The 25,392-nt window shown below is 44.6% G+C and overlaps 1 protein-coding gene across 1 annotated transcript; it reads left to right on the plus strand.

Annotated features, from left to right (window-relative positions):
• The first annotated feature begins 629 nt into the window (after positions 1-629).
• Positions 630-21,037, plus strand: MSRB2 (methionine sulfoxide reductase B2). Its single transcript, XM_044227952.1, has 5 exons — positions 630-749; positions 9,383-9,483; positions 13,809-13,885; positions 19,388-19,535; positions 20,266-21,037. The coding sequence occupies exons 1-5, from the start codon at positions 638-640 to the stop codon at positions 20,368-20,370; spliced, it is 543 nt and encodes a 180-aa protein (XP_044083887.1). The 5' UTR covers positions 630-637; the 3' UTR covers positions 20,371-21,037.
• The last annotated feature ends 4,355 nt before the right edge of the window (positions 21,038-25,392 follow it).

Genomic DNA, 25,392 nt, shown 5'->3' on the forward strand with positions numbered 1-25,392 from the left:
GTTCCTAGTAACTTTATTTCAAATAAGGGAAAATTGGAAATAATATACATGTCGATCAATAGATGACTAGATACATACATTTGGTATATCCATACATGGAATACTACTCAGCATGAACAAAGATTCCGTTTATATGTACCTCAAGAAAATGCAAAAATAATCTACAGTTCTACAATACATACAATTCTACCAACTGCTAACTAAGTAAAACAGATCAGTGTTTGGGCTGGGGGGGGTGGGAAATGGAGTAGGGAAGGGGTGGTGGAGGGAAGGGCCGAGGGAGAAGCCTGGGGAGGTGGTAGGCACGCCAGAGCAAGCAGGTGGGCAAGGGAGAGGGGGAGGGTCAAGGGGAGGCCGGTAGGGGTAGGCGTGGTGGCAGGAGTTGGGAGAGTTGGGTGGTGGCAGGACTTGGGAGAGGGGAGGCAGGGATCCTAGAAGGAGTGGGAGGAGAGAAGCAGGAGGAGAGGCAAGGGTAGGCGGGGCGCGCGGGGAGGGAGGCGGGGCGCGCGGGGAGGGAGGCGGGGCGCGCGGGGAGGGAGGCGGGGCGCGCGGGGAGGGAGGCGGGGCGCGCGGGGAGGGAGGCGGGGCGGAAAGGGACGGCGTGCGTACGCTCTGCGGGGCCCCCACGCGCGGCGTCATGGCGCACCTGCTCCGTGCGCTCTGGCGTTTGCCCTTTCGAGGGGCGCCCCTGCGGGCCGTGAGGGGTCGAGCCGGCAGCGGTGGCTCGGGGGCCGATCCCGAGGACCCAGGTAGGACGCAGACCGCTCAAGCCCCTCCACCGCCTCCTGGCTTTCGATTTTACTTCAACGGCCTGGACTAGGGAGTCCGAGCGCTGGTTCTGCACCTGGCGCTTCCTTCTCTAGAAACTTCTTGGGGCGCCCGTGCCCGCCCCTCCTTGCCGTCCAGGACGGTGGGATGTACAGTTAGAGGGGGTGTGGGTGGTTGTCACTGACTTCCATCCCCTGTAAAATGTCGGGCTCAGGAGCCCCTGGTGTTTATCCCCGGACTCCAGGCGAACAATCCCGGTGGTTAGGGCAGCGACCCGACACCGTGCGCTCCCTCCTGTAATGGCCCGTGATCTCTTAACACTGTATCCCTCTTAAATTCTGCGTGCTTCTTTTCCCAGGTGAGAAGCAAGCAGTTCAGGCTTTGGATTCCTGTTAATTTGCTTCCTGTGTGTGTCCCTTACATTTCTATGTGTGTGTCCCGGCCCCAGGGAGACGTGTGGACTATTAACTTGTTCCCTTTTAGACTGATAGTCTTTGTTCGTCAATGGCTGAGACAGGGAAAAGTGTGTGTGTGTGTGTGTGTGTGTGTGTGTTTCTTCGAAATGCCTTTGGCTCCTTTGGTGGATTACATTTGCGTTTCACCTTTTAGTATGGAGTCGCCTGTGGACACCTGTGTCAATGGCACTGTATTTCAGATACATTTCAGGATAATTTAGTGTTCCCTGTGCATTGGCTTCATGGGCAACTGCCCAGCAGTCCCATCTCTGAATCTGATTGTTATGTGTCCATTGAAGAAATTTAAAGATACTTATCTTGTCTGAAAATGTGTCTAGTCAACTTAGAATTCTTTTCATCCCCTGAAGTTTTCAAAATGTAGTTTTAAATCAATAAAAGCACAGGCAGTGTGTAGGAGTGGCTGATCCAACATAACTTCCAATCATGGCCTTCAGCATCTCTTGGTGTCCTAGCCAGCCAACCCAATGATATTTGTTGCATACCTACTGTGTGTCAAGCATTATTTGTTTTGTTTTGTTTCTGAGAACCACAGGCAAAGGAAACATCATACTTGTGGGCTGGAGCTCTCCTCATTCCCCTTTATAGGATAGTGGTTTCAATGGAAGCTTGTCCTTTATGTTTGTACTGGTGTTGTCAGAAAAATCCTAATGAATTGCCTTAGGAACTTAAGTTCTTCAGCAGCATTTAAAATTTGACCAGACTCTAATACATAACAGGAGCTGTGTAACTTATCAGACACCCCCTCCCTGGGGGGTGTCTCCCTTCCTTATTCTAAGGAAATAATTCAAAAGAACAAAGCTATGTGTACAAAGATGTTTTTAACAGCACCACTCTTAAGAACCAGAAACTGGCCATAACCCAGATGTCTATCAGTTAAGGAATGCTTGAGTAAACCAGAGAAGTTCAACTCAGCAAACCATTAGGCAACCATTAAAAATTATACATAGGGGGGGCGCCTGGGTGGCTCAGTGGGTTAAAGCCTCTGCCTTTGGCTCAGGTCATGATCCCAGGGTTCTGGGATCGAGCCCCGCATCGGGCTCTCTGCTCGGCAGGGAGCCTGCTTCCCTTCCTCTCTCTCTGCCTGCCTCTCTGTCTACTCGTGATCTCTGCCTGTCAAATAAATAAATAAAATTTAAAAAATGTTTAAAAAAATTATACATAGGTAATAGTTTGGTGTCTAAGGGCTTTGGTGTTGATAGTACCACTTCCTGGCTATATGTCTTTGGGCACGTCCTGAACTTGGTAAGCTTAAACCTATTTTTTTTCTTCTATAGAATAAGGATAATGATAATAGTAGGGTTGTACAGAATAAATGAAAAATAAATTAAAATGCTTCATCACAATGATTGGCACTTAGTAAGCACACAATAAATGTTAATTATAATTACATAAATAAATGGAAAGAACAAAAGTGTAGCTACATTTAGCCTATGTTATAGACTTAGGGAAGGTTGAGAGAGAAACGAGAAGATGTTGATAGTAATGGAGGACAGTTCTACAGAGCTAAGACTTCTGTTATGCAAGAGGCATAACCTCTGTGATTTTGTTGTTGAGACTAACCAGAGCAAGGTCTCTCAGTTGAGACCGAAAGAGGAAGGTAAGTAAGAAGTATCGTGGAGAAAACTTTTGTTTCAGGAAAACACTCTAGAAATACTCTGCTCAGAAACCATCCTGAGCATTGCTTAAACCAGTTCAGTCATTGAGTTGGGAAAGAAAACTAGTCTGCAAATTAGAGTGGGCTGAGGATTCTCTCTGTACCAGTTGTAATAGATTCCCTTAGTCTCAACAAGTATTTACTGAAACAAGGCTTGTTTGTATGTGTGACACTTGGCAGTATAGCAGCTAGGTGACCATATGACCAAGAGAGGGTGTTCTTTAAGATTTCGTGTATTTATTTGACAGAGAGACAGCGAGAGAGGGAATACAAGCAGGGGGAGTGAGAGAGGGAGAAGCAGGCTTCCCACTGAGCAGGGAGCCTGATGCAGGGCTTGATCCTGGGACCCTGGGATTGTGACCGGAGCTGAAGGCAGACGCTTCTCCAAATGAGCCACCCAGGTGCCCCGAGACGGTGTTCTTTAAAGATGAGAGAAGATGTAAGCCCACCTCAGATAATATATGACCAAGAAGACAAACTATGCTAATCACAGCACAAAGAGAGAAAGGAACCCAAAAGAACCTGAGTTTATCAAAACATAGTTCAAAGAAAAGCTGTATAGCTGTCCAGTACAATAGCGAGAGCAACCAAATCTTTTCATAGTGAAGATAGCAAGAGAATACAGAGGGAATCTGGAAGACATCCTGCCCCAAAAGGACCAGGTGATGTGGGCTGAGGATGGAAAACACCCCAGTTGTACACAAAAGAATGCAAAGACCAATGCTGAGAGTTCTCTGGCCACTGGTGGCCAAGTGACCTTACTCATGTCGAAGTTCTCACTTGTTGTATGTTGTATGTACAGGTACCAAGTTGTTGATTGGTACAACCATCAGAATTTATGCATAATGTAGTTTTCCTTCAGAATTTAGTTGTTTCCTAAAGCATAGTATATTAGTCGGCTGGAACAGCCACAACAAAATACCACAGGCTAAAAGGTTGAAACACAGACATTTTTTTCTCATCATTCTGGAGGCTGGAAGTTCAAGATCAAAGTACCAGCAGGGTTGGTTTCTCCTGCATTCTGTCTGGTTTGCAGTTGGCCATTTCTCTGCTCACGCACCGCTCGAGTCTCTTCTTGTTCCTATAAGGACACCGGTCAGATCGGGCCCATCCTTACACTCTCATGCTAACATAATCTTCTCTTTAAAAGCCCCGTCTCCAAAATACAGCCAGATAGATTAGGGCCCACCCGTGTGACCTCGTTTGACCTTACTTACCTCTCTAAAGGCCATGTCACCAAATATAGTTGCATTCTGAAGTACTGAGCATTGGGACTTCCAACATATGAATTTTGGGAGGACACAGTTCAACCCATAACACTGTGGTTACAGAACCCTCTGTAAATGCGGACCACATACACGCTGCCCCCAGCTGACCACTGGTCATTTTGCTATCAAGGCAGAGTGTTCCAGGCTGGCAGATTTACAGTTAAATTTGCATAATTGGTGCTCCAAGAGCAACTAGTCTGGAAATTGTTACCTACCTATGAAGCCTTTCATACACATCATGTAAAAGGTACGTACTGATGAGGATTAGAGGAGCCATGAGAAATGTACTTTCTGATCTAAATAAAGGAGTGATTCTTCCATCTAACAACTTAAATATTAGTTTTAAATTTTAAGCTAAAAAAAAGAGAACGGGAGTATCAAAAACAAGTAATCAGTCTGATACATGTAGTAAAATACAGAACAGTTGGAAAGGGAGCTGGGGTTCATCCGGGTCTCGGACTTTAGGTTAAAGCTGGAGTGTGGGCGTCCTGCTGAATTTCCCCGTTCTTGAATTCCCACTCTCTGGTGTCCACTATTGTACTGCATGTGGTAAGATACTAAGGACCAGGCTTCCAGGAGACAATCCCTTTTTTTTCTCTCTAATCCATTCTACTTCCTCCCCAAAAGGAAGGGAAGATAATAGCAGCTTTCCAGATTATAATTCCCAATCTTAGTACCAAGAGTCAGTTTTCCTCTTAGAAATCTGTAGAAATAATGCAAGATCTTTGCCAAAGCCAAGAGCGGCATGGCCGGACAGGCACTCGAAGGGTAAAGAAAATGTTTTATCACGGTCCTCTGTTACTCCTTTTCCTTAACAGATGTCACTGATAGCCAGGGTTCAGTTTACACACATTCCCCTCAAGACCAGTTAGATTCTGGGAGGAGGAATCACATCCTATTTGCAAATCTTGCTCTTGCCTTCATTGTTTTTCCACTGTTTGAGGTGGCCTTTGTGTGAACAATCCCAGTTAGGTCATGCCTACACATTGGCACTGGCCAGATCTTACCCTTTGTTGAAGTCTTACAAAATATACACACATCTCTCTGTCTTTTAAACTTTCAAAAACGGAATGCCTTCCATTTCCCTTATGATTCAACACATAGTTACATCCATTAAAACCAGTTCTAATCCCACTTGTCGTGGAGCCCAATGCAGGGCTTGATCTCACCACCCTGCAACTGAGACCTGAGCTGAGATCCAGAGTCTGACCCACTGAGCCACCCAGGTGCCCACTTGCTGTTAAAACAGTAAAAACACCTTTTCCTGATAACCCAGCCAGAAAAGATTTCGGAGTGTTTCCACCACTCAGTTGGTGGTTAAGCGGGCATTGCTTTGTAAAACCCTTTTATTGTTACCTTGAATAGTTATCTCAGACTTATACAGTCAATAAAATTTTCACAATTTAACTGGTCTCCCATATTTCATCTACCCAAGGTCAAGCTCAAGAACAGCTCCGCAGCTCTCGCCTTTTTCTCCTAAATGATCAATTTTTCCTCTTCGCGGGGAAGTGCTCGCTTCGGCAGCACATATACTATCCTCTTCGCAGGATCATTCCCAACAGCATACTAGAATACTGTGAACTTTCTCATCCGAAAAAGTGCTCTTGACCTCACTTCCCCTTCAAGCTACCTCCAGAACTCCTGAAAGGACTTACCTGTTTGTCCTGTCTCCCTTTCCTTCTTCCTATTCTATATCAAATCTGTTGCAGTCAGATTCACACACTCCCTCTCTTTCTCTCTCTCTCTCTCTCTCTCTCTCCTCCACCTAAACTGCCTTTTCAGGCCTCCGCTGACCACCACATTGCTAAACCCAGTAGCTACTTATTAGTCCTCTCTGTCCAGGACACCACATTCTTGCAGTTTCCTTCCTACCTCTCCGTCTGCTTGTCTCCATCTCCTCAACCGTGTATCTTGGAGTGTCTCCAAGTCCAGCCCATGGGCCTCTCTGTTCTCTCAACAGTCATTGACTTGGGAATCTTCCAGGCTCATGGCTTTAAATAACTCTAATGCTGGGGAGTCCCAGATTTACATTTCCACCTTGGACTTTCTCCCCAGTTTCTAAATCTATATATCCAACTGCCTACTTAATATCTCCATTGGAATAATATTGAACTGAATATTGAATTTTGAAAATACTGAATTTTTATTAACAAGGCTCCGAACCTGTTCCTCCTGTAGGCTTCCCCAGCTTCTACTGCTCGGACCAAGAAACTCGGAGTAGTGCCCCTTGACCGTGTTCTTTCTTGTACGTCAGCAAATCCGCCAGCTCTGCTAGCAGAATACATCTGGTGTGCGACCCCTCTGACCACGGCCACCACCCTACGTAGGACTCTTCCATCTCTCAACCAGGTTATTAAAATGTCCTCTGTCCTGGGTGCCCTGCTGCAACCTTTGTCCTCCTTCAATTTCTTTTAGTGTATCAGCCAGTAATCCTTTTAAATACACTAGGTCATGTCAATCCTCTGCTTGCCTTCCAGTGACTTCTACACTCAGAGTAAAAGCGTAGCCTTCAAGACTCTCGTTGGTCTGCCCCCTTCCCATTAGCTTTCTGCTGTGAATTCTACTAACTTTCCTGCTCACTCCACCCATTCCCCCTGGCCTTCCTGCTACTCACCAAACACGCCAAGCACCCCTAACTAGTTTTTTTTTTCTTGCCTACATTCTCCTCTCCTAGGCTTTCACATGGCATATTTTCTCATCTCAGTGTGACAGCACTGAACAGTTTGGGGCAGTGAGAAAAAAGAAGTGGTGCAAATAGGGGAGAGCATACAAGTTAGGAGACTTTTGTGATCGTCAATACTGGAGAGAATAATGGTGGCCTTGATCCATGGTAGTGTCAGAGGGGTGAGAAGGAGCGGATCCTGGAGTTTCTTAGGAGGTAGAACCCACATGGCTTGGTGCAAGGAAAGGGGAAGAGTCATGCGTTGATGGTCTGGAATTCTGGCTTGAAGCATGGGGTCAGTGAGCTAGAACATGTGAGAGAAGGAGCTGATTTGCTTTTGGGCAGGAGAGGTACACGAAGTTTTTCTGTGTGTGGTGTTTGAAATGGGACATTCTTGTTGAGATATCCAGGTATGTTTTTAAATGGATCTGGAATTCTGCAGAGATCTAGAATGGAGGGTAAAAGAGATTAGGGAGTCTTATCATGTGGATGGTGCTGTAAGCTACTCATTGGATAACATCACTCAAGGGCCAGGTGTGATGTGATAGAAGCGAGCCTAGGGCAATAGATCCATCTGGAGAACACCAGTATTGGGAGATGGCTAGAGGGAGTGGGGCTGAGGAAGGATGCTGACAAGGAATAACAGGAGAGACAAGAGTATTGGGTGCCATGGAAGCCAAGGGAAATAAAAGCTACCACAGGAGAATGTCGAGTGTCAATACTACGGAGAAATGAGAGAGAAGGACGCCGTGTTCTGGGTTTTACTGAGAAGTCCTCAGTGGCCTCTCTGAGAATGGCTGCAGTGCAGGGGTGCAGGCCGGGGGGGTGCTTGTCTTCAGTGCGTCACACACGGAGGCACACGATGTTGGCTTGGCCCACTGACGGTGATGCTAACATGGCTTACTTGGTTAAGGTGATGACTTGTTCATTTTTCATTGTAAAGGTACCTTTTCTTCCTTTGCTATTAGTAATATTTTGAAAATGTGTGGCTCTTCCATTCTAAAACAGTCTCCCACCCAGGGTTGTAGAATCCCCTGATTCTTACTTGAATTAGTTATTATTTTAGTGATTATAAAGATTTTTAAAAGGTTTATCATACCGGGCACCTGGGTATAGCTCAGTAGGTTAAGTGTCTGCCTTTGGCTCAGGTCATGATCCCAGAGTCCTGAGATGGAGCCCCACATTGGCCTTCCTGCTCAGTGGGGAGCCTGCTTCTCCTGCTCCCTCTGCTAGTCCCCTCCCCCACCTTGTGTTCTCTGGCTCTCTCTTTCAAATAAATAAATAAAACCTTTAAATAAAAATAAAAGATTTATCATTCCTTGTCCATTTATTACTTGTCATTCTGCCTGGTACCTCTGAAAGGGACTGAGCAATAATAATTGTCACATAAATGCATTTTGCTTTGCTCCCCAAGAAATGAGTTCCAGAAAAATTGTGTGTACCTGAGCTATATTTTCATAGGCAATTTCAGAGGTGTATTTCTAGAGTAAACAGGAAATTCCCATGTCCTTGTAAAAAGTCCTTAAGAAAGGACAACTTTTAATATAGTTAACAGATTAAAAACCTTTTAATAAAATATAAACAACCATCAGCAATCAATAATATACAATCCTGAACATACCATATTGTATAGTATTATGAGCTAGCAGTGAAGAAAGAAGTTTTTTTTTTACCTAAAAGATAATTCAGGACTTTCTCTTGGTAACCAAAAATGAATTTCAAATATGATTTTCAGACACGTTTCATATTTCATGGTGATACCACAAGTCTAACCTTTCATCTTTGTTGCTGTGATCAGCTTACTAAGCCTCCAGCCCTCTTATTTTCTCATTTGTAAGTCAAGGTGGACAGATTATAATATCCTTTCCAATTTTTAGTGTTAGATGATTTGAAACACTGATTCTATAAGTCAGGCTTCCTACTCCCCTTTGGCGAAAAAGAGTATTGTCCCAGCTGCTTTGTTCACAGTCACTGGAGTAAGGGGAGTAAGATCGAGGCATTGGAATAGATTCTGGTCGGTCTCCATTTCCTTTTAGGGGCATCAGCTCTAGGAGTCTCCCCTTTGTTCCACACAAGAAGATTTTTTTAATAAAGACCTCCGTCGACAAACAAAATCAGAGAGATTTTTCTAAACCAGCCAAGGAGAAGAGTTTAATAACCCACTAGCTCAGGGTTCTTTCCTCTCCATCACTGCTGCTCCCAGCCGTATCCCAACAGGAAATACTCCTCTGAGCGTAGTAATAGAAGGAGGATCAATTTCTACCCCCCCGGTACCTGAGGGGAATTTAGTCTGCATTATTCCATATTTCAACCGCCTCTTTAGCTTCTGGGCCCCAGTGGAACCAGAAAACTGCCTGTCTGCTTGCTGCTTCTTTCTTGTGAAACTAATGAGTCGATTGAAGCATTTTGTACTGGAGCTTTCTGGCCCCTGTGGACTAGGAGAGGGGCGGCCTCGTGCTGCCCGTGGCCGTGCACTTCAGGAGAGAAGCTAAAGAAAAAATGTCACTGTGCCTTTTTGTTTTAATTTTTTAAAAATTCCTCTTGAACAACACAGGTTCTCTCACGAAGCATGAGCCGTCCCTCAGCAAGGGCGAATGGCGGAGGAAGCTGACTCCAGAGCAGTTCTATGTCACTCAGGAAAAAGGGACCGAACCAGTAAGCTCCCCGATGATAGTGTCGGGGCTGGGGGGGGGGGTTGGGGGGGCCGGAGGGCGGGTTGGGATAGATGCAGCTGCAGAAGCCCTCACCCCTGCTTCCCCTCCACCACTCTGGCCCTCCCGGGCACCGGGCCCTCTCAGGCACCGGGCTCCATCCACTTGTAGGAGACCCCGAGGCCTCTTCTGCCTCCTCCGTAACCCTCCAGCTGCTCTGCTCCTGTCCCCTCTCGCAGGGGGGACGGCATGTGCAGCCTCCGCTATGCGGCTGCCGCTCTCTACAAGGTGGCCAAGGGGGGGGCCCTGGGTGACTCAGGCGGTTCAGGGGTGAGGTGTTTGCCTTTGGCTCAGGTCATGATCCTGGGATCCTGGGCTCCCCCATCTTGTGCCCTGTGTGCTCTCGCTCTCTCTTTCTCTCTCTCTTTCTGGGTCACGAAAGTAAAATCTTAGAAAAAAAAGGCAGAAGAGTTCTAAAAATCACAAATCCAGCCACATCCCCCCACTGCTAACAATCCCTCAGGGGCTTCCCACACTTCCAAGGTTAAGAAGAAGGTTTACAAATGGCTTATTGGGCCCTGGAGGCTCTGCCCCCTGCCTTGTGCCCCCATCCTCAGTCTGGCTGTTTTTCTTTTTCTTCCCCACACTGCGAGCACGCCGCCCTTCTTTCAGCTCTCAGATGCCCTGGGCTCCCTTCTCCCCAAGGCCCTCGCCCCTGTGACCTTCTCTCCTCTTCACCTCGCCGCGTTTGCTCAGACCTCCCTCTCAGCCCTCAGTCCCAATCCCATGGGCTCAGGGAAGCCTTCTCTCAGCCCCAAGCCAGGCTCGCTTTTCCCAGCGCTTTCCCTGCAGAGCCCTTGCCGTCCAGGGACAGCTCTGGCACCGCACACGGTGGCCCGCTAGAGCCGGTGCTCAGAGAGCACGTTTCTGGGAATGCTGAGGGAGGGCAGGCTGGGAGGCGCTAATGATATTTAAGCGCCATTCAAGAAGCTCGGCTTTCGTTCCTTTCTAGAGGGAATTGCCCTGAGTGGTTCCTCATTATAGTTCTGTTTTCCCAGCATAGCGCTTCTTCACAAGTCCTCTCTCTTAGACCCAAATATAACCATTGGAACGGAGCCGTTGGACGTTGTTACTAGACATTCTGGCTCGGGAGGCGGGCCCCAGGCAGTGGGCCACAGCGGTTTTGCAAAGCTGTAGAGAATTTATCTTTTCTTTCGCAGTCCCCGCAAAGTTCAGACCGTGTGCGTGTGGCCCTCTCGTCACGGCGCACCCCCCGCTTCTCTGATGCTAACGTCGTTAGGCAGCAGATCCCCCAGATTCTTGCAAAGTACTGGTATTTTTCCAAACCTCTTGTGGGTGGGACTTTCATGATGCTTCTTAGGGAAAGAGAAACGCTCGCTACCGCAGGTGGTTGGGGGCCACGTGTGAGGCTCCGTGTGCAGTACACGGAGTACACCCCAGAAGAGTTAAGCCAGCCCCTTCCCAGGGACACAGCCCGGCGGGGTTTGGTATATGTACAGAGCCTGGAGATGAGCTGACAGATGTTGAGGAGAATAAGTCTGTGGGATTCTCAAACAGATGGTGCAGTGTATTCTGCGCGTTTGGCCATCTTACAGGATGAGCGTCTTCCATTATTTTAAGTAATGTTATAATCCCTTTCAGTTGGTCCATGTCCACATGTAACTTTCTAGAATGGTGCCGAACCCACTGTAAGCCTGGCTAACATAAGGGGAGTAACACATCTCAGTTTTCTATTTGGTAACTCAAACTTGAGAATTCAGTCGCACACGTTTTGGTCAGGCAGCAGTGAAAGCGTGCGCACCCTGCCAGACACAAAAACGGGGGTTATAGCCTCGCTGCGCAACAGCTCAAAGTCAAATATCGGTTGAAGGCGGGTTTCCTGCAGGCCTTCCTCTGGGCGCCCCACAGATCTGCTCTCCACATGCTTCGCTCTGCTGTTCGCTCTGCTCTGGGCTCCAGGAAGAATAACATGCCCCCTTCCCTTCCGGCTACTGCTCAGGCTTGGCCAGTGGATGACGTCAGCACGGTCAGAGGACACGACAGGGAAATCGGGACCCAGGGTCCTCTAGTGCAGGCTGTAGCTCCCGCCGGCCGACAGGCTCTGGTAACTGCCCCTCTCTTTGTCCCATGGGCCTCATAGGTGAGTGTTCTCAGAGCCCCTGGCCCTCCCAGTGCTTCATCCTCCCTTGCTGGTTTCTGTTGGTCCTGTCCCCACCTTTGTAAATCATTCTGTATGAAATTATCTGCAAATCACCTCTTTGAGTATGCCGTCTGTTTCCGGCAGGTATGTTGTACTGACCAGGTCAGAGGAGGGAGAAGCCCCATTGTCCAGGCAGACTGCCTTTGGGCCACCGTAGCCTGACGGAAGGTCTTAAACAGCAGACGTTTATGTATAAATGCAAACATATATTTCTCACAGTTCTGGAGGCTGAGAAGTCTAAAATTAAGGTGCTGGCCAGTTCAGTTCTGGTTTCTCTCCCCACCTCTGTAACATTAACTCCTAGACCAGCACTGGGTATGTACTAGGTTTTCAAGTAAATATGAGAATGAACAATTGAGATAGAAGTTGAGTTTGGCTCTAAAAAAATGACAGGACTTCCACAGAACTGAGGGAGGAGGAGGGAGACATTAGGAAATTAGGAGGCTGTGAAAAAATGTCACTTCATGAAATTCCTCAGCTAAGGATTCCTTTTTATTTATTTTTACTGTGATAACTGTCACCTGTTACTTCCTCTGTCCGTCCATCCCTTGCAATGACCAAATTATATTTTGAATTTTGTCAGACTGTCTGCATCCTAGGAGTAGACTTTCCAGATCAGCTTCAGGACGGGTAGCCCTTTGACACATGAGTCCCGTTAGCCCAGGTTCCCACCTGGGACCCGGTGGAACTTTGTGGTGGATGCCGATTTGTGCCAAGGTTGGGAGCCGGCATCGAGGGAAAAAGCCATAAAAAGACCAGCTTCCACTGTTCAGATTTCTGCAGCTAAGTTTAGAGTCTTTAGAGAGGGAAAGCGTCCAAGTGTGCCCAGATGGTAGGCTCAGTGGGCTATTTTGAAATTGTCCATCATACGGCTCACTGAAAATGTGCTGTTAATACTACCACAGGGAATGTGAGTGAATGTTTGACCTGGGAATCTGTTGAGTTGGGAAATGTAGAAAGGTCAGAAGAGTCCAGCTCATTCCTTAAGTCAGTTCTGTGACTTGGTGACCCATTCTGTGCCTTGGCTTCTCTTTCATCCCCTAAAATGGGATAGGGCTTGCCAGCAGGTCGTGGATCTTCCGTGGTTGGCTTGTATCAGAGGTTCGTTGCTGTTGAGGGTTTTTTTTTCCTTTTAATTTACTTTAACAGAAGGAATTGGGCAAGAAGATCTCTGTTTCTTTCTTTCTTTCTTTTTTCTTTTTTTTTTTTAACAATGAAATCCAGGGCACCTGGGTGGCTCAGTGGTTTAAAGCCTCTGCCTTCAGCTCAGGTCATGATCTCAGGGTCCTGGGATCGATCCCTGAGTCGGGCTCTCTGCTCGGTGGGGAGCCTGCTTCCAGGATCCTCTCTTTCTCTCTGCCTGCCTCTCTGCCTACTTGTGATCTCTGTCAAATAAATAAAATAAAATAAATTAAAAACAAAAAACAATGAAATCCAGTTTTCAGAATAGCATTTTGAAAGGTACTGACTTGGCAGATTCATTGCTTCAAGTCTCCTGTGTATTTCGGGGAGACCTTTGAAAACTTACAAACTCTTTAAGCCACAGTTAATGAGATAATTTCATCTAAGTAGTAGCTTCAGTACTGGGATAATCTAAGTCATTATTTAAACATTTATTAACTATGTCATGTCCTAAATACCATGATGTGAGGCATGTTAAAGGCACAACCATGAGCCCACAGAGCTATCCGTTTTATGTATTCATATTCTGTCTTTAATTGGAGATTTCACAGTGTTTTAGACAGTGGACTGGATTCCTATGGTATTAACTCCTTTGAGATGAGGACTGAGATTTTACACAATCCAGAGGAGTGTTCTCTCACTTTTCCACAGACTTTGATGTTCTTGGATGAAAGGTGGTATATAAATGCAAAGCATTATTAATGTCATAATTTGAATTTTTGGCACCATAAAGGCCGGGTTGTGATAACCCTACAAGGCTGCTTCATTGGGCGGGTTATAATTTCCTCTCCAGTGATATTTGGACTTTGTCAAATTAGTACAAAAGTTCCTTTATTTGGGGACCGAATCTTGGATTTAAATCTGCTGTATCATCTCCTGCTGGTGTTATGAGAAGCCTACACCTGATCTGTCTAATTTACTTTCAGCCTTTCAGTGGAGCCTATCTGAATAACAAGGAGTCAGGAATGTATCACTGTGTATGCTGTGACAGCCCACTCTTCAGGTAAGGCTCGAGAGAGGTACTGGAGGAGAAGAAACCTCTAGATTTCTTACAGCTCTGTCTCATTTGAAGCCTTGGATAAAAACATGCCCGTGTTGTTTTTAATTGCCCTCCTCATTTGGCATGGCTGCTCTAAGGAGAGCTATTTCTAAAAAGGACTTGCCCCTCTTGATTATTTCCAGCATTTAGAGCAGTTGAGACTTCTTAGCCTATATTCTTTCTTCCTGTTTTCCCGAGAAATAGCAAACAAATAAAACTTCGTAAGCACCTTAAGATAATGCTATTAGAATTTTTTCCTGGGCAAGTATTTAAAGAAATCTAAACCATAATTGTATTTGCTTGGCCATGTGATTAAAACTATATCTCTCCAAGGGAAAATGGGTTTATAATTTAATTTGGGAAATGTAGAATTTTATGAGAATAGATTCCCCACAGTGCTTGACAGTAGTGAATACCATGCCCTCTTCTATATAGCTAAAAGTAAATTTAATTGTCCCTTGATTTCAAAGCCTCTTTTAAGTCAATCAGGATCTGAAATCTCTCAACAAAGGCTTTTTTGTTTAGACATGCAGGAAACAGTCTAAAAAAAGTAGATTCGATGAAGAAGAAAGGAAAACATCTTTGAAGTCCTGTTTTCAGAACTTCAAAGATATTTTCCTTTCTTCTGCATCAACTCTAAATTGGTTTAGAATAAAATATAAATCAAGCCAGCTCTGTGAATCTTCCATTAGGAAGTGCTTCATTACGTCCTCTGGGCTTTGAGCAGACCAGGCTTTCTTGGGCTGCTGGCCACTAATGGAGGCCAAATTTGGAAAACCAGACCCCACCTGCAGGGATGGGGAACAATTGGGATTGATTCCCCTCATGCCTAGGGAAGGGCAGGTCTTTGCTCAGATTCACTCACTGGATCAGTGGCTGTTGTGTAGACATCTAAGATAGCTGTTGGCCCGGGATGGCCTGGGAGATCTAAGAGAAGCAGCTTAATCTTAACATCGTAAAATGTGGGACACATATTTCTGAGACATTAGCTATTCCTTGACCTTTGGTTCTGTTAAAGAGGAGAAACAGGACCTTGGCCAACCTGCTTTTAGTCAAAAAAAGGTGTACAATGTGAAGATGTAAAGGACCACCTTGTCACACTGTGGTAACCAGGCAGATGTTCTTTCCTATCTTTGGACTGTGAAAACAGAAGATGAGAAGTCATTCTTATAAGAGCATCCTTCTACTTAGCATTCTTCATTTTTCCATGTCGTTCGTGCTCTGGTTTCTATACTGGCAAAGTTGAGACCTTTTCCTACCCAGTGCCCACCATCCCCTCACCACAGCAGCCAGTCATGGAATCACAGAATGTTGGAGCAGGGTGGAACCTGAGACCAGAGCACAAAGCTCTGTCCAGTGGAAATTTCTATGATCATGGAAATGTTCTATATCTGCTTTATCTACTATGGTAGCCACATGTGGCTCTTGAGCACTCAAAATGTTGCTTGAAGATGAATCTTTAATTTTACCTAACTTTAACTAATTTAAACCCCAAAGCCCACATGTGACCAGTGGCTACTGTATTAGTACAAGGCTAGTCCAAAGTAAGGAAATTGAGTGACCAGCTGCAGGTCACTGAGATAGTGAAGCAGTCGAGACTAACAGGATAACCAGACAATTCTCCAAAAGTCGACTAAAGACCGGTATACTGGAGCTGCCAGTTCACCAGCCTATTTGTTTCTTTTTTAATCATTTAGTTTCAGTTGAAAAGTTTCTATTTTCTTTTCTTAGGGACTGTGGTATAAGTTTCGGTTCCATTTTCCTGCTGCTATTGCTGCTACTCTGAGACTGGGAGACATAAGAATATATTTATAAGAATCTTCTATGTTCCAGAACAAACTCTTCTTATAGATGCATTTGTTTATAGGACAGACAGTAGAGTAGAGTGGCTAGGGTGCTTGGGTGTACCTGGCCCCGTTGCTGTGTGACCTTAGGCAAGTCTCTTAACCGGTCCATGCCTTGATTTCCTCACCTGGAACGTGGCAACATGGTAGCCGTCCTGACTTCAGCAAGCTGTTGAGAGGATCAGCCGAGTTCTGAGGTAACACGTGCAGAAGCACCCGGGCCGGTCCTGGCACACGCCAAGCACTCAGTACATGAGAGCAACAGTTCTTAGAGGGAGAACCTTCTTTGGGCCATGTGTATGGATCAGTCTTTGATAATGAGGAATTCTTGCGAATACGTGCCGGTTAATGAGAAGCGGTAAGTGGAGATTATATTCCTGAGCATGCTTCCATTCAAGAGGGTAGTCTTAGGAATATTTTCCTGTTTTGCCTCTCATCCCCCCCCCACTCCCACCCCCACCCATCCCCAGTGTCCAGCCTTAATAATAGCGAGCAGGGTGGAGAAAAAAATAAACATCCCTACAAATGCTTGTATAGGTAGAGTCAAAATGAGGTGAAAAGTTGGTCAACCAGGAGTCTAATAGATGTGGGACCACTGCCTCTGGGCTGTTAGGCACCCTGCTGCCCACAACAACGCTGCCTTCACAACCCAACCACCATGGTGCGTGTTCTGGGAGACACGCCTCCTCTCCACACCAGAGGCCTCGGAGCCAAGGTTTCAGGACAGGAACACTCGTAGGATGGCATCGCTCCCCTGGGGACTCCAGACTGTTGCTTTACTAACCTTGGAATTCTGTGTCTTTGCCCTTCCTTCCTGTGTTCCCCCTTTCTTCTCTCCCCACCCCCACCCCTGTATACCAGCTCTGGAAGTATTTATTAAAATAAACTGTGGGTCCACATCTTTCATGCTCCTGCCTGTCTTTAGAGTAGAGGGGATCTGAGAGCCTGATGATGTTTCTCACCTTTTACATAACCCCCGGCTGCCCCACATGTTCTAAGAAACCAAGCAATATCGGTGAAAAACTTCTGTGTTCCCATTCCTCCAAATGAATGGAAATTCTTCTAAGATGTTAGAGGTGTCAGGTCTCACCAGGTGCCTCTGTTGTTGGTTCAGGGGCTGTAGAATTTCCAGAAATGAAGCAAAACCAAAGCAAATAACCATAGAACAAACATGCAAACACATAACACAAAAACATGTAACAAAAAAAAAAAAACTAAAAAAATACCTTTAAGTGTATCTGAAAAGAGGTGATGCAGTATGGTTTTAGTTTTTCAAGGGAGAGCCTTATAATCTGCTAATCATTTAAATATTTATATTGGAACTTCAAACTGGCCTTAGAGTTAGATCGCCACTCTTAAATTGTGTATGATGGGCCTCTCATATTACCTGGTAAAATCTCCATATTCTGTATATTACATCAATAAAGATTTATTGTTTCCCATAAACATTTTAGATGACTTTTTATTAGTCTTAGATTCATTCATTAAAAAATTTATTATATTCATAGTTCTCCATCAAAATGCCTTTAATCATCACTAGCTGCATGTAACATTAAGGGGTGGAAAGGCTATGATTAAAAGATACTTAAAATGTTTTTCCCTGGGCTAGGGTGGCTCAGATGAATAGTTTTGAACTCTTTCAAAAAGGTTCCAAAAAAATTGGACCCATGGCTGCTCAAATTTCATGGATATCTGTTATTAATTGTAATTATTTTTTTTTTAAATGTAGCTACTGACTTACATACCAAATGTCTGACACTGCTAAGTGCACTATACCTAGAAAGTTTGTCAGGTAATCCTCTGAGCAGACTTGTAAGGTAATAAGACCATTAATGTTCTATCCATTAGTGCACTGAGGCTTTAAAAAGATTGAATAACTTGCCCAGATCACACGGATGTATCAGAGCCGGGAGTCATGCCCCAGCCTTTTAGAAGTCAAGGCCTTTACTCCTCCAAGTTCTAAAATCCTGGTCTGAGGACCCCGGAAGTTCCTGGGACCTTTCTAGGGGATCTACAAGGCCCTCTCTTTTCTAAGTAGGCGCCCATGAGGCCACGTCCTCTTTCTATACTTGAATCAAAATAAGATTGCAGCAGATTGAATGCAGAAGCACATATGAAGAGTCACTTGCCTTTTCTTTTTTAAGCTAGGCGTTACAGAGATTTGCAGAATTGTAAAACAATGCAACTCTTCATTTTGAAAAAAACCATTTACCAGGTAATGAATTTATTATTTTTTAAAAATAACAACATGGAAATATTTTTAAATTCTGTTATAATTTCTAATTTGTTAAGCATCGATACACATAATTCATGTAAAGGGAAGAAGGCCTCAGTAATTTTCTTAGTGTACAACAGTCTTGAGATGAAAATGTTTGAGAATGACTACGTCACACTAGACTTTCTGCTCTAAATCAAGCTTCCTTCTGTGTTCTTAGCCTCTGGATTGGAGTATTTGCTATTTTTCCTTCTCTTTGCCCAGCTTTTTGGAGTTTTTTTTGGGGGGGTTGTTTTTTTGTTTTTGTTTTTGCGGAGTTTACAATGCATTTCTCTCCGTCTTCCTTAGAGAAAGAACTGTCCCCCTGCCATTAAAAAGCTTTCACTCTATTCTCCTAGTGCCTTTTTTTTTTTCCAATTTATTTATTTTCAGAAAAACAGTATTCATTATTTTTTCACCACACCCAGTGCTCCATGCAAGCCGTGCGCTCTATAATACCCACCACCTGGTACCCCAACCTCCCCCCGCCCCGCCACTTCAAACCCCTCAGATTGTTTTTCAGAGTCCATAGTGCCTTTTAAGGGAGCTCCCCTTCAGAGTGCTTGGAGGGTAGGTCTGTGGCGAGTGGATTCGCTTGCTGCTCTCTCACTCCTCTCGTAGGTGCCCCTGGCCCTCTCAGCATCACGAGTTCCTGTGGGACATGCCCAGAAGGGTCCCTGCACTGCCGCGACTGGCTCAGATGCCCGGGCTTCTTGACTAATGATCATCGTGCACTTAAAGTTCACAAGCACTTACCTTGTGCCCACAGAGTATCTCTGTAAATCCTCAAGACATCTCCCTAGCATGGGTCCTTTCAGCCCCGTGCTACGGATGAGGCCTGGAGCGGGTACAGAGCTTGCCCAGTGTCGCCCAGCTAAGAAAGGGCAGAGGCAGCTTTGGAATCCCCGTAGCCAGGCAGGTAGCCCGAAGGGCCCGCTGCTGACAGGGGGCGTTTCATCAGGCCTCCCGCTGCTGGGCCCAGACCTTCATGCCCTCCTGTGACCACGAGTGTCACATTTCCGTTTCCCCCTTTCCTACGTGTGGAGCCCTTGGATTTGATCTGGGTTTCCTAATATGCATCACAGGTCACAAAGACCCTAGTGTTTCTCGGTCCTTGTCAGACATGGAGAGAGAAGCCTTCAGCATCAAAGGAACAAGAGGTCCTTTGACGACGGTGAGACGTGTTTGGTAGTGAAAATGCAGTGGACACCGTTCCCATGAACGGACCGCTGCTGTGACTGGCCTGGAGATCTGGCAGAGGAGACAGGGGAGCAGACCCTGCTGGGTGGAAAAAGGAGTTGGGGCATAAAATGCTCTTTGTGTGTGAATAACGTCTCGGCAGCTGCAGGGTCCGAATGTCTTCCACAGTTCCGACCACAAGTACTGCTCCGGCTCCGGGTGGCCTGCGTTTTCCGAGGCGCACGGGGCGTCTGGCTCTGATGAAAGAGACGCGAGCATCCTGAGGCGTGTGGACACCTCGTTAGGATTAACTCGCACCGAGGTTGTGTGCAAGCAGGTGGGGGTTTTTTGTGTTGTTTTGTCTGTTTGGTTTTTCCCGGTGCTGCCCCGGCTCAGGCGCCACAGAGAGCTGGGTTTCTGCGCTTGCTGCTTCTGACCCCTCTCCGTGATTCTGGGCACTGTCAGGAAGAGAAAGAACCTTCCCGAGCCACTGTGAGGTAGCCTCTCCCAGGTCTAGCCTAGGAATTGTATTAACGCTTTACATTCATTGTATCAAGGAATCATCACAACTGCTTTATTAAGTACTGTAATTGTTAGTTCCCATTTGATAGATGAATAAATCAAGGCCTAAGTTAAATACCTTGCTGACGTTCTCACTGATAACTATTTACCGCTGCCATGCCTTGCATTCTCTCACTTCTTTTTTTTTTTTAAAGATGTATTTATTTATTTGAGAGAGAGAATGTACACTCGCATGACAGTGAGAGTGGGGAGAGGGAAGGAGGGAAAGAATCCCAAGCAGACTCCCCACTGAGTGGGGAGCCCGACGTGGGGCTTGGTCTTGGGACCCGTACGATCATGACCTGAGCCAGAACCGAGTCGGGCACTCAACCGACTGAGCCTCCAGGCGCCCCTGCATTCTTTCCTTTCCTACATGCATTCTGCTGGGATGGACTTTTCCCCACACAGACACCGGATTGGGGCGGCCACGTGGGGTTCACCTGTCTCGTTTCACATACATAACTTTGTCTCGGTGGAGAAATGACAGAGGCTTCTCTCCTTTGCAGTGTGAAGCCCACCTTGGCCATGTGTTTCCTGACGGACCTGGGCCTAGTGGTCAGAGGTTTTGCATCAACAGTGTGGCCCTGAAGTTCAAACCAAGGAGACACTGACCGTCTCTCCAAGAATCCCTTTCTGTCACCACTGCTTCATTTACACACTCAATTTTCAGTGTATGTTGAATGACTTGTTTTATTTACTACCAAAGTAAGCTAAGTTTGTGCTGGCACCAAGCAAGTCCCCACTTCTGTAATGGATTTGCCTGGAATCAACCCAACCCCAATTCCAGCGTGGAGGGTGGAATTTCACAGAATGGCAAAGGGGCAGCCATTTCGATCCAGTTGACTTCTGTAGGCTTTGTCTGCGACCAGAGGGCATGACACTTTGGGGACAGTAAGAAACTAATGAACTACAAACCAGAAATTCCTACAAAACTACCCAGAACTTTCCATTGCGCTAAGTCCTTTGTGGACATATGTAGGTGAGGGATCAAGAGAAAAGAGGAAGGAAATATGGGATTAGAGTAATCTACAATCCCAGCATTGAAAGAAGTACTGAGGACTCGGACTGTGGAAGAGCCGCATTTGGGGGGCATACATGGTGATCAATGGGATGCGTGATTCTTCTTCAAAATTTTAGAATGTCTTGAACATTCTGATTCATCCTTTCTACCGGCAAATAAGTTCCAAGGAGCGTTTGTTAGATTTCAGTGATAATGAGTAAAAGTGGCTACAAAGTTAAGCTTAAACATGTTCAAATAAAATATTTAGTAAAATTTTATGCATGCTTTTTGTCTGAGTCTGTGAAGTTGCTCTTTTATAAAAACAACACTGTGGGGTGCCTGAGTGGCTCCGTTGGTTAAGTGTCTGCCTTCAGCTCAGGTCATGATCCCAGGGTCCTAGGATCGAATCCTGCATCATTCTCCCTGCTCAGCAGAGAATCTGCTTCTCCCTCTTTCTTTGCCCTGTTCCTGCTCCTTCTCTCTTGCTCTCTCTCAAATAAATAAAATCTTCTAAAATCTGAAATGTTTTTTTTTTAAAAGATTTTTATTTATTTATTTATTTGACAGAGACAGAGATCGTAAGTAGGCAGAGCGGCAGGCAGAGGGAAAGGAGGAAGCAGGCTCCCTGCTGAGCAGAGAGCCCTATGCGGGGCTCGATCCCAGGACCCTGAGATCATGACCTGAGCTGAAGGCAGAGGCTTAACCCACTGAGCCACCCAGGAACCCCAAAACCTGAAATTTTTTAAAAAAATATAAAGCAAATACCAAAAAAAAAAAAATTAGATGACATGGCAGTAGGCAGTTAGTTATACCAACACTAGTAGGAACTCAACTGTTTCACAGATTGAGAGTCTTGAATAATTTGCTATTGAAAGTGTCTAAATTATTTGAGACATAATAGAAAGGAAACTTAATTATTGCATTTTTTTCTCCTTACTAGCTTGTCATGCATTATGCAGCTCTTCTTTTAGTGGTTACCTTGGAAATAACAACATGCCTCCCAAACTTGTCACCGTCGTATAATAATCATCATTTTTTGTTACTTCTCCAAAGATGCTAATCTCAGGACACTTTAACCCCATTAACAACCTTCCATACTTTGTGTTTCTATCCCTATGCATTTAATTTTACACATGTCTTAGCCCCCAGAACTCATTATTAATTTATATGTCAATACTTATTTATATTTACCTACATTTTTGCCCTTTCTGTTCCTTCATATTTCTTCCTGAAATCCTATGTTTCCCTGTAGGATTATTTTCTTCTGCTTGAAGAACTCCTTTTTGTTTTAGTTCATGATTCCTAATGATGGATCTTCTGGTTTTTGTTGGCTGAGAAATGTATTTATTCTCCTTTGAAATGTTTAAAGCTTTGTTGAGGAAAAGTTGACACACAAAAAGTTTGCACATATTTAATGTACACATTTGATGAGTTTTGTCTCCTTTCATTTTGGAAATGTTATTTTCCCTGGGTATAGAATTCTAACTTAGGGAAATTTTATTTCAGCATTTTTAAATAATTTTTTTTAATAAACATATAATATATTTTTATCCCCAGGGGTACAGGTCTGTGAGTCGCCAGGTTTACACACTTCACAGCACTCACCATAGCACACACCCTCCCCAATGTCCATAACCCCATCCCCCTTCCCCCATCCCCCATCCCCCCAGCAACCCTCAGTTTGTTTTGTGAGATTAAGAGTCACTTATGGTTTGTCTCCCTCCCAATCCCATCTTGTTTCATTCATTCTTCTCCTACCCCTTAACCCCCCATGTTGCATTTCAGCATTTTTAAAGTTGTGTTCCATTGTCTTTGGCTTCTATCATTTTGTCTGAGAAATCAGTTCTAAGTGCTATTGTTGCTCCTTCGAAAACAGTGTAGTCCCCTCCCAAACCCCAGCTATTTTTATGAATTTCTCTTTTTATTTGATTTTTAGCAGTTTACGTTGTGCCTGGTGTGGATGTCTTTATATTTATTGTGCTTGGGATTCACAGAGTTCTTTGAATCTTAGCTTGATACTTTTCATCAGTTTTGGAAAATTCGATTATTCTCTCTTCACTGTTGCTTTTTCCCCTGACCTCAAATTATAGACCACTTATTGCATTCCCACATATCTCTAAGATTCTTTGCTGAATTTTCCCATTCTTTTAAATTTCTGTACTTCAGTTTGGATATTTTTTGTCTACATACTCTCTAACTTACCAGTCTTATCCTAGCAAAAGCTCATCTAGTCTGCTTTTATTTATTATTTATTTATTTGGTTTTTTTTTTCAATTTATTTATTTTCAGAAAAACAGTATTCATTATTTTTTCACCACACCCAGTGCTCCATGCAAGCCGTGCCCTCTATAATACCCACCACCTGGTACCCCAACCTCCCACACCCCCGCCACTTCAAACCCCTCAGATTGTTTTTCAGAGTCCATAGTCTCTCATGGTTCACCTCCCCTTCCAATTTACCCAAATTCCCTACTCCTCTCTAACGCCCCTTGTCCTCCATGCTATTTGTTATGCTCCACAAATAAGTGAAACCATATGATAATTGACTCTCTCTGCTTGACTTATTTCACTCAGCATAATCTCTTCCAGTCCCGTCCATGTTGCTACAAAAGTTGGGTATTCATCCTTTCTGATGGAGGCATAATACTCCATAGTGTATATGGACCACATCTTCCTTATCCATTCATCTGTTGAAGGGCATCTTGGTTCTTTCCATAGTTTGGCGACCGTGGCCATTGCTGCTATAATCATTGGGGTACAGATGGCCCTTCTTTTCATGACATCTGTGTCTTTGGGGTAAATACCCAGGAGTGCAATAGCAGGGTCATAGGGAAGCTCTATTTTTAATTTCTTGAGGAATCTCCACACTGTTCTCCAAAGAGGCTGCACCAACTTGCATTCCCACCAACATTTATTTGTATTTGTTTGAGAGAGAAAGCCCATGAGTGGGGCAGGGGGAGGTGAAGGGCAGAGGGAGAGAGAGAATTCCAAGCAGACTCCCTACTGAGTGCAGAGCCTGACACGGGGCTTGATCCGATGACCCTGAGATCATGACGTGGACCAAAATCAAGAGTTAGACGCTTAAGTAAGGCACCCAGGTGCCCCATCTACTTTTAAACACATCTTATGAGGTCTTAATTTTAAGTGTTACACCTTTTTTAGTCCTAAAATAACAATTTCTTTTTTATGCATCCCAATTCTCTGTTGACATTCTCTGACTTCAACAGAAGAGAGTAGGTGTATTTTCCCCCATATTTTTAATCTTTGTTCTTGAACATAATCATAGTTTTAAAAACCCTTGTTAGTCAACTTCACTCTCTGGATCACCCATGGGTATATATTTTTTTTTCTTTGGATTTTTAGTCATATGTTCTTGCCTTTTGGAATGTCTGGTAGTGGGCTCTCATTTTTCTCAGAATCAATCCTCCAGACTAAGAGGGTAGAGAAAGGGCCATTCATAAATATTGACTAATCAGAAAGGTTCCTTTGCCCCATTTAGTGACCACCTCTATAGCACTTCTTGCCATGGTAGTATACCTGATTTGGGGAGGGCTTGCCACAAAAGCCAGTAAGTTTTCACTCTAACCATATTTTCATTCAAGAAAGACCTCCACTTTCTGGAGGCTTCTGCCATTCCAACCAAGTACCAATTATGTAAGCACTCTTTCACTGAGGCACTGAAAACGCACGTGGAGGAATAATGGCTATTTAATAGAATGTGATTTTCATCTACTTTCCAAACATGATTTTCTTTGGCTACAGAAGAGAATATTAATAATTTTTTATTGGATTGGCAATTTTATAGATTATCCTCATATGCTATAACTGTAATTCTACCTCTCACCATCAAATTAGCACCCATACACACAGGGTTTAAAAAAAAAAAAAAGCTATAGTCAGAAAGAAGTTGAGACCAGTGACTTGGTTGAGTAGAGTCATGTTTGATGAAATGATTGCTAGATTATGTGTTGGTGGGTTGCTTACACCTCTGTTCCTCTATCTTAGCGGCAACAAGAAAAAACCCAGAACATTCCACAAGTGACTGGTTTGACTTACGTCTTAAGATGGAAAGAATATCAAATCACTGGAGCAAAATGATTAAATTATAGTCTTGTGTTAAAAAATAAAATATTAAGTAATATATTGACTACAGCACCACAATGCAATTCTGATGCTAACCACCCAGAGTGTGGGGTACAGTCCCCAACAAGGCTCCTCTTATGTCCATTGTCAGTTGCAAGTTTAAGGGTCCCTAGGTTACTTGCACTTCTGACCAACTAGCTGCAAATGCAGAGGTCTCCTGTGACCTCCTAAAGGTTCAGTAATTCACTAAAATGACTCACAAAACTCAGGAAAGTGCTATACTTATTAGTACTATAGTTTTATTAGTATTATAGTAGTATATAGTATATATATATATAAAACACTATAGTATTATAGTATTTTATTAGTATTATAGTATTTATTAGTATTATGGTTTTATTCTAAAGTATACAAATCCAGACGTCAGTGAAGAAACACCTAGCATGAGGTTCCAACACAGAGATTCTGTGCCCTCTCCCTTGGAATCGGGTTGCATCACCCCCACAGCAAATGGATAGGCTCGGCAACCGGGATGCTCACCAGAGCTTCA

This window comes from Neovison vison, chromosome 12, assembly GCF_020171115.1.
Source record: "Neovison vison isolate M4711 chromosome 12, ASM_NN_V1, whole genome shotgun sequence".
Lineage (NCBI taxonomy): Eukaryota > Metazoa > Chordata > Mammalia > Carnivora > Mustelidae > Neogale > Neogale vison.